At 35.6% G+C, this 15,351-nt stretch overlaps 1 protein-coding gene across 3 annotated transcripts in view; it reads left to right on the top strand.

The window, feature by feature from the left end:
- CDADC1 (cytidine and dCMP deaminase domain containing 1) overlaps positions 1-15,351 on the top strand; it is an 83,009-nt gene that overhangs the window by 31,529 nt on the left and 36,129 nt on the right. For all 3 annotated transcript variants that reach the window (XM_058548142.1, XM_058548141.1, XM_058548143.1), the window contains 3 exons: positions 797-966; positions 2,802-2,991; positions 7,159-7,219. In XM_058548142.1, coding sequence (XP_058404125.1) covers positions 797-966; positions 2,802-2,991; positions 7,159-7,219 — 421 coding nt within the window. The remainder of the gene's footprint in view (positions 1-796; positions 967-2,801; positions 2,992-7,158; positions 7,220-15,351) is intronic.

The following is a 15,351-nucleotide window of genomic DNA, read 5'->3' as shown; positions in this document are numbered from 1 at the left end:
GAGTCTGTTGAAAACTGTCACATGAGTAATTGTAATAGATTGAAATTTAGTGAGGTTTATAGCATATTCCAAACTATTATAAACACTTATGATTTATAAAATATTTCATTCTAATAATTGATAAAGCATTCATATTAACACTTAATATGCGTTGACCAGGAGAAATAAAAAGGAGTCACTGAAGTAAGAAGTTTCGTGATAATATATACATACAATCAAGGTTCAATAAATATTGAAGATTAAAGGAAAGTACATTTTTAATTTCCCAGCTATATCGCAATAGCACGTTTTTAGCCCAAGGACAGAAATTGTCTGTTCAAAATATTTTTAAAACTTCTGGCTTGCTAACCAGTTGCACAGCACAGAGCGTATAAGAAATTAACAATCATTTACTGAGTACCTGCTTTGTATGGAACACTCTAGTAAGTGTACTTTAAGGGATAGAAAAGAAGTATAAAATATGGTTTCTTTTTTCCAGGATCTTATAACCTATTTGGGGAGAGATGTCTGAATCAAGTGAAACATTTTGTGAATTAAACAAGCTGGTATTTAATTAACTGCTAAAACCAAGGACTGCCATGAGATAATATATTAGAGATGGTCAGCCTTGAAATTTACTTCTGACAAGACCACACTGCAGTAGGAAGATCTAATATTGTCTTGTTTTGATGGCTCAGTTTGTCATAGAAAATTGAATTCCTTATGCAAAGTATGATGGTAGGCTTTAAAAATCCCTGGCAAGGTGCCTCTTCAGAATGTTGAAAACTAAGCTTCATTGGTTTGCTCACTTTTGTAGCGAAACTGTGATGGAACAGGTGCGATGTACTTCGTAGGATGCGGTTATAATGCGTTTCCTGCTGGATCTGAGTATGCTGACTTCCCACACATGGACGACAAACAGAAAGACAGAGAAATAAGGAAATTCAGATACATCGTACATGCTGAACAGAATGCCTTGACATTTAGGTATGAAATTCATTTGCTTGTATTGTCTTTAAAATGTAGCAAGGGTTAGTTGAAATTAGTTTGCTTTTAGTTGTAATTTATTTCCTTTTTTAAAATTCCAAGAAATATTCTTTTCAGAAGTATAACTTGGTGAAGCTTGGTCCTTGCAGCCTGAACTGAGGCCATTGTCAGAGATCCTCCAGGCCTTCAGATTTATTGAGCAAGTCTTTTTTTTCCTTCCTTCCTTCTCTCTCCAATATAAAACTGCTTGAAGTTTGTCCTTAGGGTCTTGTGTATTTCTGGATTGTAAGATCTCCTTTGTTTTCTAAATCTAGAGCACACATATTTATGAATATATAGATTTTATTATGAAACAAATTGCTTTAACATGGTTTTTGTTAGAGATTATAACTGGCATTACTTCCTTCTAATGGTAATTTAGATCATTTCCACAAACATTTCTCTGCATATGCCATTAAGGGAGTGATCGTGGAGGACTGGAAGCTGAAAAAGACATGGCTCCTGTCCTTGAGGAGCTCATAATGCAGTTGAGGATATAAGACTGCGTTCAGTCTAATGTGATCGGTTGTGTGGGAAAGGCCGACACAAAGTGCTGTGGAAATTCGGGGGCTGCTGTGGATGAAGGGGGAGTGGGAGGGAAAAGCTTTCTGGAGGAAGTGGCATTTGAGGTGAGCTTTAAAGGTTTGGTAGGACTGGGGCTTACCTGGAGATGCTTGCTTGAGGGGAAGCCATCTTGCTTCAGACATAGCAGTGGTCTGAAGTAGGAACATGCATTGTGTGTTTGGGCACATGAGTGTTCCAGTTAGGCTGGACCGTGGAGCCTGTGGGAATAGGTTGGGACTGGACAAGGGAGGACTTTGAGTTTAGACTTCATTTAGTAGGCAGTGGGAAGGGGGAGTGGCATTGACAGAGCCACACTACGGATCACTTTTGCAAGTATATTGTATGAACAGACTAGATGCATAAAATTCTGTTGCCTTAGTCCAGGCAAACAGAACGAGGAAGATGGATATGGAAGGCTGGCGGCTATATGACAGCTGGCTGAGAGCCATGTAAACCATGGAAGCAGGAAGTACAACCACTGTAGCCTTAGGTGAGAGTGTTCCTTAGTCCTAATCCACCGCCAGCAAATAACTCTTGTGTTCTTTTCCTTGTGCTCTTCATTATAGATTTACTTGCTTTATTCTGTATGGAGTTATGAATCTGTCAAATCCAAACGTTTGTTAAATAAAATTATCCTGTCTTAGGGAGGAGGTAATGGAACTATAACTCAAAACAGAACTTTAATATTAGTTTATCAATTTAGTAAGCATTTATTAAATATCCATTGGGTACCAGATAAGGGGTAAATCTTTTGGCTACCCAAATCTCTGGCTAACTCATTAACATTAACATGAGTTAATGTCTAGTCACACATGGTAAATTCTTAAGGAGGGTGTTAGTTCCAGCCCCTAATTCTGTCATTATAAAGAGGTTCTTACCTACTTGGAAACCATTGTTCTCTTGTCTCTCTCCCTCCATCTTTTTTTCGGTGTCTGTCTCTTTCTGTATTCATTTGCTTTTTACTCTAATACTGAACATCTTGCCAAATTGCTCAGAATAAATAAATGAATTTTAGTTATGGTAATTGTCATGTTCAGGTTGTATTTTAATGTTTTATGAGTTTATATATTTTGAACATTCACTAATTCAGCAAGAATAAGGTTTGATTATTATTGTTTATAATGTTGTAAATCTATTTTTAAAGCAGCTGTTTTAGGTGTTTAAAGATTTCTCCAAAATGTAACGTATCCTTTCAGAAACTATTTTCCTAATATTTTATAAATTTATTTTAGGTGTCAAGAAATAAAACCAGAAGAAAGAAGTATGATTTTTGTGACAAAGTGCCCATGTGATGAATGTGTACCTTTAATTAAAGGAGCAGGCATAAAACAAATCTATGCAGGGGATGTAGACGTTGGAAAAAAGAAGGCAGACATCTCTTACATGAGATTTGGGGAACTCGAGGGTGTTAGCAAATTTACAGTAAGTAGATACACATTTTTTCAAGTATAGTGTATATTTTGTTGTTAGGTACCCTGCTGCATATTTTAAATTAGATTCCCACCCTTTTATAGAGTTTCAACAAACTATTATCATTGAATTTATTTTTATGTGCAAGCATTTACCTAATTACAAATGTTCAGCTTAGGATCCCTGCCTTATGAATGTAGACCTCTATAGAGAGAGTTGAGCATTGACCGTACAGATCCTGAATTAGTGGGCCCTTTGGTGCCATCTGGTGGCTAATAAGAGAAAATCCCTGACCCACCTCTTCCTCACCCTTGCTTCTGGCTTAGAGTGATCAATAGAGGTGAAAATAGTTTAAGATTACCCAAAAGACAGAAAGACACACACACATATATACACATGCACACACGTGCGCACCACACATTTTTTATGAGAAAAATCAGAAAAAAATAGAAGGGATTTGATATTTCAAAAAAAGTACTGAGGTAGTTCATGGAAAACCCAGAACTTTAACTCTTTATACTTTTTTACTATTTAGGTTTTTAAAAAACTTTTTAGAAGCAATCTCAAAGTTACAAAAATGCTACAAAGAACTTTTCTTTTCCAGAAACATTTGAGAGTAAGTTATTGACATGGTACCAGATCTCTCTGGTATAATAAATACTTTATTGTATATTTCCTCAAACAGTATATTCTCCTACATAACCATAATACAACCAAAAAACTTAGGAAATTATCATTGATACATTACTGCCATTAATCCACAGATTACAATCAAGGTTCACCAACTGTCCCAATAATGTTCTGTATAGCAAAAGGATCCTGTCCAGAATCATATATTGCTTTTTAATGATAATCTCGGCATTTAATGTAGCATTTATATACTAGAATTTGTAGTGGGTACAAAAGGCATATAATAGAACTGTTTATAAATTTCAACTTTACATTCCTGTTTCAGTCCGGGTGCCTGGAACCTATCAGACACCTAATAGATATTTATGCAAATATATAAATATATTTAAAATCTTAAAAATATAACATACTATCTAGTTTATATGTGTGTATGAAGTGTCATCAATTTTTACCTTTTTTATTTTTGTCATGTAATTTTGGTTTTTTATTTCCAGTTGTTTTATTTAAAGCATATCACAGTTTTAAAAGGGGGGCACTGAAAGAAGGGAGAGATGGGAAAGATGCCTCTTCTGTAAAACGAAACAAAAGCTTACATCCAGCCAGGCAAAGAGAAATCTCCAGCTTTTTTGTTTTCTGTCTCTTCATTCCTCCTAAAGAGTAGGAAGAGAGAGATTTTTCAAATTCTCTTCATAAAGACGAAGTGACCTAGCTCTTCAGGACTGTGAGTGACGGGTTAAGTAAATTCTGAAGTATCTTGCTTACTGGTGGATTTTAGTAGCTTTTCAGTTGTTAAGAGAATGAAGAGATCAGAAGAATATAAGATAGGGCAAGAGAAGCAGAAGGAGACAGGAGGACAAAGGGAGTGAAGGCCCCTGGGGAGAGATGGGATATGGAGGTACCTGTTGGGCCAAGACACACCCAGGGGTACCCTCACTCAGGTACACATGGTCTTTCTCTGTAGTCCTTCAGAAGAAGAGGAGCTCTCTACCCTCCCCTCCTTTCCCTCATCTGACCTGGCTTGAAATATTATGCAGTAATTTAAAGTACCTAGTTAGCTAAACACCTAGTTTTTTTCTTTTTAATTATTTTATTGAGGTCACATTGGTTTATAACATTGTGTAAATTTCAGATGTACATTATATTTCAGCTTCTGTATAGCATTGTTTTTACCACCAAAAGTCTAGTTTCCATCCATCACCATACATATGTGCCCCTTTACTCCTTTTGCCCTCCCCCCACCCATTCCCCTCTGATAACCACCAATCTGTTTTCCTTATCTATGTGTTTGTTTATCTTCCACATATGAGTGAAATCATATGGTCTTTGTCTTTCTCTATCTGACTTATTTCACTTAGCATAATACTCTCATGGTCCACCCATGTTGTCATAAATGGCGTGATTTTGTCTTTTTTATGGCTGAGTAGTATTCCGTGTGTATATGTATGTATATATATACTACATCTTTATCCATGCATCCATTGATGGGCACTTGGGTTGCTTCCACATATGGCTATAGTGAATAATGCTGCGATGAACATAAGGGTGCATAAACACCCAGTTTTGTAAATACCAGTAACCAATATGAACTACTATTTGTTTTAAATTTGAATTTAAGCAATGATTATACTTTTAGACTGTCAAAAGTAGTATATATAATATGATATAATAATATATCAATAAATAGTAGTGTCAATAAACTTGATGTTTTGTTTAAAATTAAAGCAAATTGAAATTAATTTTGTTTGAAAACTTTTTGCTTTTCTCTTTGAGGTATTACCACAGACCTTGAGATAAGCAGTTCTGTTCTGTAGGGTTGTTGCAAACTAGACTAGGGCTGGGAAACAGTATTTTCAAGAATAGATTTTGCCAGTGTATATACATGTCCAGAGTAAAACTCTTATTTTTTCTATTTAATATGTGTGGATTTTTCTCTACTAGGTTGTATTACTTTTTTAATTTCGATTACAAAAGTAATAGATGTTCATTGTAGAGAACTAGGAAAAAAAAAAAAAACGAGTATTATCCCACAACTCATAGATGCCACTGTTAACATGTTGCTGTGTTTTCTCTCACTGAAAATTCTTTAAAAATAATTTTTAATAATTGCACAATATTCCAACCTATAGACATAGCTTATTTAACCATTCCCGTTGTTTGACACCTAGGTTGCTTCTAAGTTTTTACAGTTAGAAATAGTCTTTTTATGAATATCCTTAAATGTAAATTCAGGGTTGTTGGTTTTTACTTTAACCAAATTAATAGACTTTAGTGGTTTGACATGTTTTGAAACATGCCTTTTTAAAAATTTTTCATATATATAGCGTCCTATCCCTTATAAGTCCTTTTTTTCCTTGTGCTAACCCTAACCATCCCATTTCTATAGGTGACCAACTAGTTCTAGATGTCTTCCCTCTCCAAGGACTTTTTTTACATGCGGTAAAATGTTTGTCTTGTATCTCATCCCCCCTCAAGGTCCATGAGCTCAGCTAGTTTATCTGAGGAACTAACTGATGCTGATGGAAGAGGCTCCAGGTCCTGCACACTCAATCACGTCTCTCTGAAGATAGTGCCCCGGTCGGGCCTTTTTGGTCAAGTCATTAGGGATTCTGATGGCAGGGATTTCTAGCCAAGTAAGAAAGGAGGGACTATGCTGTGAGATCCTGATTACACTCAGTTTTTCTTATGTGCTGCTCCAGGCTTCTCTGCAATATCTGAGAATATTCAGGCTTCCCTATTTATTTACGAATGGTTGAGACAGAAAACTTTAATCAAAGGAGATGTGATATGACATGATATATGATATGATATGATATATATAATATGATATGATATAAGTAGTAGTATATACTGTATAACTATTAAAAGGCAAGGTACGGGGGCCTGCGCAGTGGCGCAAGTGGTTAGGTGCCTGCGCTCCGCTGTGGTGGCCCGGGGTTCGCCAGTTCGGATCCCGGGCGTGCACTGACATACTGCTTGTCAGGCCATGCTGTGACGGCATCTCATATAAAGTAGAGGAAGATGGGCACGGATGTTAGCTCAGGGCCAATCTTCCTCAGCAAAAAGAGGAGGATTGGCGTCAGATGTTAGCTCAGTGCTGATCTTCCTCACAAAAAAAAAAAAAAAGGCAAGGTAATCTTGGTCATACTTTCATTCTTTAATATAAGATTCTGTAGGACCTGGAGATAGACTATGATGTGGTGGAAATTCTATAGTATTGGACATGGGCAGACCCAGGTTTTGATTCTGTCGCTGCCTTTAGTTAGTGTGTAACCTTGGGCAATTTGCTACACTTTTCTGGTCTTCCACTTCCCTACCTGTAAAATGAAGGTAAAGGATCTTTGAAGTTCCTTCCTTCTCTAAGAATATTGATTCTGATACCAGAAATCATATCATTCATTCAGGGTTGTTATTAGGGCTTTGTTGGTATGGACATACTAACTCGTTTTTCTTACATTTTTTAAAGTTGTTTTGATATTTGAAAGTAGGGTGCTGAAATGTTTTTTATTAAATCCTTCTTAAACATATAAATAATGTTTTTGCCCTTTACAGTGGCAGCTGAATCCATCAGGAACTTGTGTTCTTGAACAAAATGAGCCTGAAAGCAGAGAGAGTAAGTATTTACAAGTCCTTTATTGAGGTTCACTTTGTTCCTAAGAAGAAAGAACACTTAGTGAATTTCAATGGTCAGGTGTTGAAAATTGTTGTGGTCATAGATGGGGCATATTCTTTTTGCAAGTTAGATTTTTGCTATTCAATTCGTTCTCAAACATTTGTGTATCTACTGTATGCTAGGTGTGATAGAAAGTGCTGGTTAATAATTAGCCCTATAGAATCTGCAGTTTAATACAAATAATTATGTACAAATTGAATTTATAAAATAAATTTATAGGAAACAGTAAACAACAATTCTCTTCTATACCAAAGCAATGCTTCTTGAGCAGTTAGAAAGGAAAAATACATATAATTAATATAAATGGATCTATGGCCAGATTATAAGGATATATATTTATTATATATTCTTTTTAGAGTAAAGCCACATTTGCTCAGATTGGTCCGAGAAGGGAAATGTTCTGTTTATTTGAATAATCTAACTAAGAGTCATCACAGCTACCATAAATGAATTACTAATCTTCAAAGCTTTATTATTTGCATATTGACACAGATATTTTTAATGTAATGTAATCTTTGAGAGATCTTGCAATTCCTTAGGCGCATAATTTTGAACATTGTTATTGCTATACAATATGATTTTAAAATATTAGCTATGTTATCTTCCTGTTTGGATTCTAGGTAAATTGAATAAGTAAAGTTATCTTGGTAATAGCAATGATTTGATTACCCTGAAAAATCAGGAAATATAAAGATCTTTATGAGAATAATTTCTATGCAAATATCTTTATTTTCTGTGTTCTGAATTAGCTTTATTTTATTCAAGTAGTAAATTTTTTATTTGCAATCTGGAAAAAAATACATATCCACTCCATCTTTCTTCTTAAAAATTTATCAGGAAAAAAGTGAAGGGGAAAAAGGAAAGAAAAATATATATGGATCTGATTAAAGAATATGTATTCAATAACACTTTTTGAGGGGGTCAGTTAATAATTCTCTGTTGTTAGGGAAGGGACACAAAAAAGCACGCACCATAAAAAGATGGATTAATTTATCTATGTTAAAATTAAGAACATCTGTTCATCAAAAGACACCATTAACAGAGTTCAAAGGCAAGCCATGGAATAGGAGATATTTGCCACTTATAGTCAACAAAGGGCTTGTATCCAGGATTTCTTGTTCTAGATCACTAAGGAAAAGGAAGAGGTGCTGTGGTTAGAAGTCCTGAGATCGGAAGGAGGGGTCGTGATTAGGAGGGGACAAGAGGAAGGCTTCTGCTTTGCTGGCAGTGTTTTATTTATTGCCTTGGTTGAATGTATGCTTGCTTTATGACTATTCATTGAACTACAAGTTTATGTTTTATATGTTTTTTTCTTAATTTTTTTATTTATTTATTTTTTCCCCCAAAGCCCCAGTAGATAGTTGTATGTCATAGCTGCACATCCTTCTAGTTGCTGTATGTGGGACGCGGCCTCAGCATGGCTGGAGAAGCGGTGCATTGGTGCACGCCCGGGATCCAAACCCGGGCCGCCAGTAGCGGAGTGCACGCACTTAACCGCTAAGCCATGGGGCCAGCCCATATATGTATTTTTGAACAAGTGTTTTATATCAATAAATAATATCCCTATCTCATTTTCAATTTTGTAACAGCTTTATTGAGATATCATTTATATATCACAAATTTGCCCTTTTAAAGTGTAGAATTTACTTTAAAGTGTAGAATTTTAGCATATTCACAGAGTTGTGCAACCATCACTACGATCTAATTTCAGAACATTTCCATCATCTCAAAAAGAAATCTCTTACCCATTTGTAGTCCTCCTCATTCTCCTCTACCCCCAGCCCCAGGCAACCACTAATCGACTTTGTTTTTAGGGATTCATGTATTCTGGTCATTTCATATAAATGGAATCATATAGTATGTGATTCCTTTCCAATTTTGGATTCAGCTGAGAAACAGACACAGCAATCAAACAGATGAAAATTAAAACACCAGCTTTATAGCTAGACTTGGGCTTAACCTCTGGCCAAATAGGGCTTTATAGTATTTGTCCTTCCTTACCTCTCCTAACCACCCCACTCCACCCTCAACCAAGTCTGGACCTTGAAAAGGATACTCAAGGGAGAGTCTGTCCAGCTCTGAGGGGACACAATATACAAACATCAGTTCCATATGAATTAAAGACTTAAGGGGAAAAGGTCATTTTTTTTTTGCATTTTTTTATTAAGACTTTATTTTTTTTAGAGCAACTTCAGGTTCACAGAAAAATTGAGGGAAAGGTACAGAGAAGTCCCATATACCCCCTGCACATGCATAGCCTCCCCCATTATCAACATTCTTCACCAGAGAGGTACATTTGTCATAACTGATGAACCTACATTGACACATCATAATCACCCAAAGTCCATAGTTTATATTACCGTTCAGTTTTGAGGTACGTTTTATGGGTTTGGAAAAATATATAATGACATATATCCATCATTATGGTATCATAGGGTATTTTCACTGCCCTATAAATCCTCTGTGCTCCACCTATTCATTTCTCCCCTCTCCCCAACCCCTGGCAACCACTGATTTTTTTTTTAACCATAGTTTTGCCTTTTCCAGAATGTCACATAGTTGGAATCATACAGTATATAGTCTTTTCAGATTCGCTATTTTCTCTTAGCAATATGCATTTAAGGTTCCTCCATGTCTTTCATGGCTTGATAGCTCATTTCTTTTTAGCATTGAATAAGATTTCATTGTCTGGATGCACCACAGTTTGTTTATCCATTCACCTCCTCAAGGATGTCTCGGTTGCTTCCAAGTTGTAGCAATTATGAATGAAGCTGCTGTAAACATCTGTGTACAGATTTTTGTGTGGACATAGTTTTCAACTCCTTTGGGTAAATGCCAAAGAGTGTGATTGCTGTATCATATGATGAGTATATTTAGTTTTGTAAGAAACCACCAAACTGTCTTCCACAGTGATTGTGCCATTTTGCATTCCCACTAGCGATGAATGAGAGTTCCTGTCGCTCCACATCCTCATCGGCATTTGGTATTGTCAGTGTTCTGGATTTTGGCCGTTCTAATAAATATATAGTGGTATCTTATTGTTGTTTTAATTTGCCTTTCCCTGATGACATATAATGTGGAGCATTCTTTCGTATGCTTATTTGCCATCTGTATATCTTCTTTGGTGAGGTGTCTGTTAAGGTCTTTGGCCTATTTTTTAATCAGGTTGTTTGTTTTCTTACTGTTGAGTTTTAAGAGTTGTTTGTATATTTTGGATAACAGTCCTTTATCACATGTGTCTTTTGCAAATATTTTCTCCTAGTCTGTGGTTTGTCTTATCCTTCTCTTGACTTTGTCTTTCACAGAGCAGAAGTTTTAATTTTAATGAAGTCCAGTTTATCAATTCTTTCTTTCATAGATTGTGTCTTTGGTATTGTATCTAAGAAGTCATCGCCATACCCAAGGTCATCTAGGTTTTCTCTTATGTTATCTTCTAGGAGTTTTATAGTTTTGCATTTTACATTTAAGTCTGTAATCCATTTTGAGTTAATTTTTGTAAGAAGTGTAAGGTCCGTGTTTAGATTCATTTTTTTGCATGCGAATGTCCAGCTGTTCCAGCACCATTTGTTGAAAAGACTCTCTGCTTCATTTTGTTGCTTTTGCTACTTTATCAAAAATCAGTTGATTCTAGTCCACTGATCTCTGTTCTTTTGCCAGCACTACACTGTCTTCATTACTGTAGCTTTATAGTAAGTCTTGAAGTCGGATAGTGTCAGTCCTCCAACTTTATTCTTCTGCTTCAATATTGTGTTGGCTATTCTGGGTCTTTTGCCTCTTCATATAAACTTTAGAATACTTTTGTTGATATCTACAAAAAACTTGCTGGGGTTTTGATTGGGATTGCACTGAATCTATAGATTAAGTTGGGAAGAACTGATATCTTGACGATATTGAGTCTGTCTAGCCATGAACATGGAATATCTCTCCATTTATTTATTTCTTCTTTGACTTTGTTCATCAGAGTTTTCCTCAAAAAGATCATGTACATATTTTGTTAGATTTATTCCTAAGTATTTCATTTTTTTGGATGCTAATGTAAATTGTATTATGTTTTTAATTTCAAATTCCACTTGTTCAAAGCTGGTATATAGGAAAGAGATTGACTTTTGTATGTTAACCTTGTATCAAGCAACCTGGATGTAATCACTTATTAGTTCCAGGAGATTTTTTGTTTTTTTTTAATTGATGTCATAATAGTTTATAACATTGTGAAATTTCAGTTGTACATTATTATTTGTCAGTCACTATAGAAATGCGACCCTTCACCCCTTGTGCCCACCCCTCAACTGCCTTCCTCCTGGTAACCACCAAACTGTTCTCTCTGACCGTGTGTTAGTTTATCTTCCACATAAAAGTGAAATCGTGTGGTGTTTGTCTTTCTCCATCTGGCTTATTTTGCTTAATATAATACCCTCCAGGTAGGTCCATCCATGTTGTTGCAAATGGGATGATTTTGTCTTTTTTATGGCTGAGTAGTATTCTGTTGTATGCATATACCACATCTTCTTTATCCAATCATCGATCAATAGACACTTGGGTTGCTTCCACTTCTTGGCTATAGTGAATAATGCTGCAATGAACATAGGAGTGCATAAGCCTCTTTGGATTGTTGATTTCAAGTTCTTTGGATAAATACCCAGTAGTGGGATACCTGGATCATAAGGTATTTCTATTTTTAATTTTTTGAGGAATCTCCCTACTGTTTTCCATAGAGGCTGTGCCAGTTTGCATTCCTACCAGCAGTGAATGAGCATTCCCTTTTCTCCACAACCTCTCCAACATTTGTTATTTTTTGTCTTAGTGATTATAGCCATTCTCACAGGTGTAAAGTGATATCTTAGTGTAGTTTTGATTTGCATTCCCTGGTGATTAGTGATGTTGAATATCTTTTCACGTGCCTATTGGCCATCTGTATATCTTCCTTGGAAAAATGTCTGTTCCTATCTTCTGCCCATTTTTTGATTGGGTTGTTTGTTTTTTTGTTGTTCAGTTGTGTGAGCTCTTTATATATTATGGAGATTAACCCCTTGTTGGATATATGATTTGCAAATATTTTCTCCCAGCTGGTGGGTTGTCTTTTCATTTTGATTCTGGTTTCCTTTGCCTTGTAGAAGCTCTTTAGTCTGATGAAGTCCCACTTGTTTATTTTTTCTTTTGTTTCCCTTGTCCAAGTAGACATAGAATTTGAAAAGATCCGTCTAAGACCTATGTCAAAGAGTGTACTGCCTATATTTTCTTCCAGGAGTTTTATAGTTTCAGGTCTTACCATCAAGTCTTTGATCCATTCTGAGTTAATTTTTTGTGTATGGTGACAGATAATGGTCTACTTTCATTCTTTTGCCTGTGGCTGTCCAGTTTTCCCAGCACGATTTATTGAAGAGACTTTCCTTTCTCCATTGTATGTTCTTAGCTCCTTTGTCGAAGATTAGCTGTCTGTAGATGTGTGTTTTTATTTCTGGGCTTTCGATTCTGTTCCATTGATCTGTGTGTCTGTTTTTGTACCAGTACCATGCTATTTTGATTACTATTGCTTTGTAGTATATTTTGAAGTCAGGGATTGTGATGCCTCCAGCTTTGTTCTTTTTTCTCAGGATTGCTTTAGCTATTTGGGGTCTTTTGTTGTCCCATATGAATTTTAGGATTCTTTGTTCTATTTCCATGAAGAATGTTGTTGGGATTCTGATTGGGATTGTGTTGAATCTGTAGATTGCTTTAGGTAGTATGGACATTTTAACTATGTTTATTCTTCCAATCCATGTGCATGGGATATCTTTCCATTTCTTTATGTCATCACTGATTTCTTTCAATAATGTCTTATAGTTTTCATTGTATAGGTCTTTCACCTCCTTGGTTAAGTTTATTCCTAGATGTTTTATTCTTTTTGTTGTGATTGTAAATGGGATTGTATTCTTGAGTTTTCTTTCTATTAGCTTGTTAATGAAGTATACAAATGCAACTGATTTTTATAAGTTGATTTTGTACCCTGCAACTTTGCTGTAGTTGTCGATTATTTCTAATACTTTTCCAATAGATTCTTTAGGGTTTTTTATATATAAAATCATGTCCTCTGCAAACAGCAAGAGTTTCACTTCATTGCCTATTTGTATTCCTTTTATTCCTTTTTCTTACCTAATTGCTGTGACCAAAACTTCTAGTACTATGTTGAATAAGAGTGGCAAGAGTAGGTACCCTTGTCTTGTTCCTGTTCTCAGAGAGATGATTTTTAGGTTTTCCCCATTGAGTATGATGTTGGCTGTGGGTTTGTCATATATGGCCTTTATTATGTTGAGGTACTTTCCTTCTATACCCATTTTATTGAGATTTTTTTATCATAAATGGATGTTGGATCTTGTCAAATGCTTTCTCTGCATCTATTGAGATGATCATATGGTTTTTATTCCTCATTTTGTTAATGTGGTGTCACATTTATTGATTTGCGGATGTTGAACCATCCCTGTGTCCCTGGTATAAATCCCACGTAATCATGGTGTATGATCTTTTTAGTGTATTGCTGTATTCAGTTTGCCAATATTTTGTTGAGGATTTTTGCATCTATGTTCATCAATGATATTGGCCTGTAATTTTCCTTTTTTGTATTGTCCTTGTTTGGCTTTGGTGATGTTGGCCATGTAGAATGTGTTAGGAACTGTTCCATCTTCCTCTATTTTTTGGAATAGTTTGAGAAGGATAGGTGTTAAATCTTCGTTGAATGTTTGTTAAAATTCTCCAGAGAAGCCATCTGGTCCTGAACTTTTATTTTTTTGGAGGTTTTTGATTACTGTTTCAATCTCTTTACTTGTGATTGGTCTATTCAGATTCTCTATTTCTTCTTGATTCAGTTTTGGGAGGTTGTATGAGTCTAAGAATTGATCCATTTCTTCTAGATTGTCCAATTTGTTGGCATATAGTTTTTCATAGTATTCTCTTATAATCCTTTATATTTCTGTGGTATCCATTGTAATTTCTTCTCTATCATTTTGAATTTAAGTCTTCTCTCTTTTTTTCTTAGTGAGTCTGGCTAAGGGTTTGTCAATTTTGTTTTTCTTCTCAAAGAACCAGTTCTTTGTTTCATTGATCCTTTCTACTGTTTTTTTGGTTTAAATTTCATTTATTTCTGCTATAATTTTTATTATTTCCCTCCTTCTGCTGACTTTGGGCTATGTTTGTTCTTTTACTAATTCTGTTAGGTGTAGTTTAAGGTCGTTTATTTGGGATTTTTCTTATTTGTTAAGGTGGGCCTGTATTGCTATGAATTTCCCTCTCAAGACCGCTTTTGCTGCATCCCATATGAGATTGTGTGGTGTATTTTCATTTTCATTTGTCTCCAGGTGTTTTTTGATTTCTCCTGTAATTTCTTCAATGATCCATTTGTTGTTCAGTAGCATGTTGTTTAGTCTTCACATCTTTGTCACTTTCCCAGTTTTTTTCTTGTAGTTGATTTCTAGTTTCATAGCATTGTGGTCAGTAAAGATGCTTGTTATGATTTCAGTCTTCTTAAATTTATAGAAGCCTGCCTTGTTTCCCAACATGTGGTCTACCCTTGAGAATGTTCCATGCGCGCTTGAGAAGAATGTGTATTTTGTTGTGTTTGGATGGAGTGCTCTACATATATCTATTAAGTCCATCTGGTCTAGTTTTCCATATAAGTCCCCTATTTCCTTATTGACTTTCTGTCTGGATGGTCTATCCATTGATGTAAGTGGGGTGTTAAGGTCCACAATAATAGCAGGAGAAGTCCCCTACTGTTATTGTGTTGTTGGTAATATCTCCTTTTAGGTTGTTAATAGTTGCTTTATGTACTTTGGTGCTCCTGTGTTGGAAGCATATATATTTATAAGCGATATGTCTTCTTGGTGGAGTGTCCCTTTTATCGTTATATATTGCCCCTCTTTGTCTCCATTACCTGTTTTATCTTGAAGTCTACTTTGTCTCATATAAGTATGGCAACACCTGCTTTATTTTGTTTGCCATTAGCTTGGAGTATTGTCTTCTATCCCTTCACTCTGAGCCTGTGTTTGTCTTTAGAGCTGAGATGTGTTTCCTGGAGGCAGCATATTGTTGGGTCTTGTTTT

The sequence above is a fragment of the Diceros bicornis genome, chromosome 9, assembly GCF_020826845.1.
Source record: "Diceros bicornis minor isolate mBicDic1 chromosome 9, mDicBic1.mat.cur, whole genome shotgun sequence".
NCBI lineage: Eukaryota > Metazoa > Chordata > Mammalia > Perissodactyla > Rhinocerotidae > Diceros > Diceros bicornis.
Note: the sequence above shows the minus strand (reverse complement) of the source record. Positions and strands in the feature narration are given on the sequence as shown.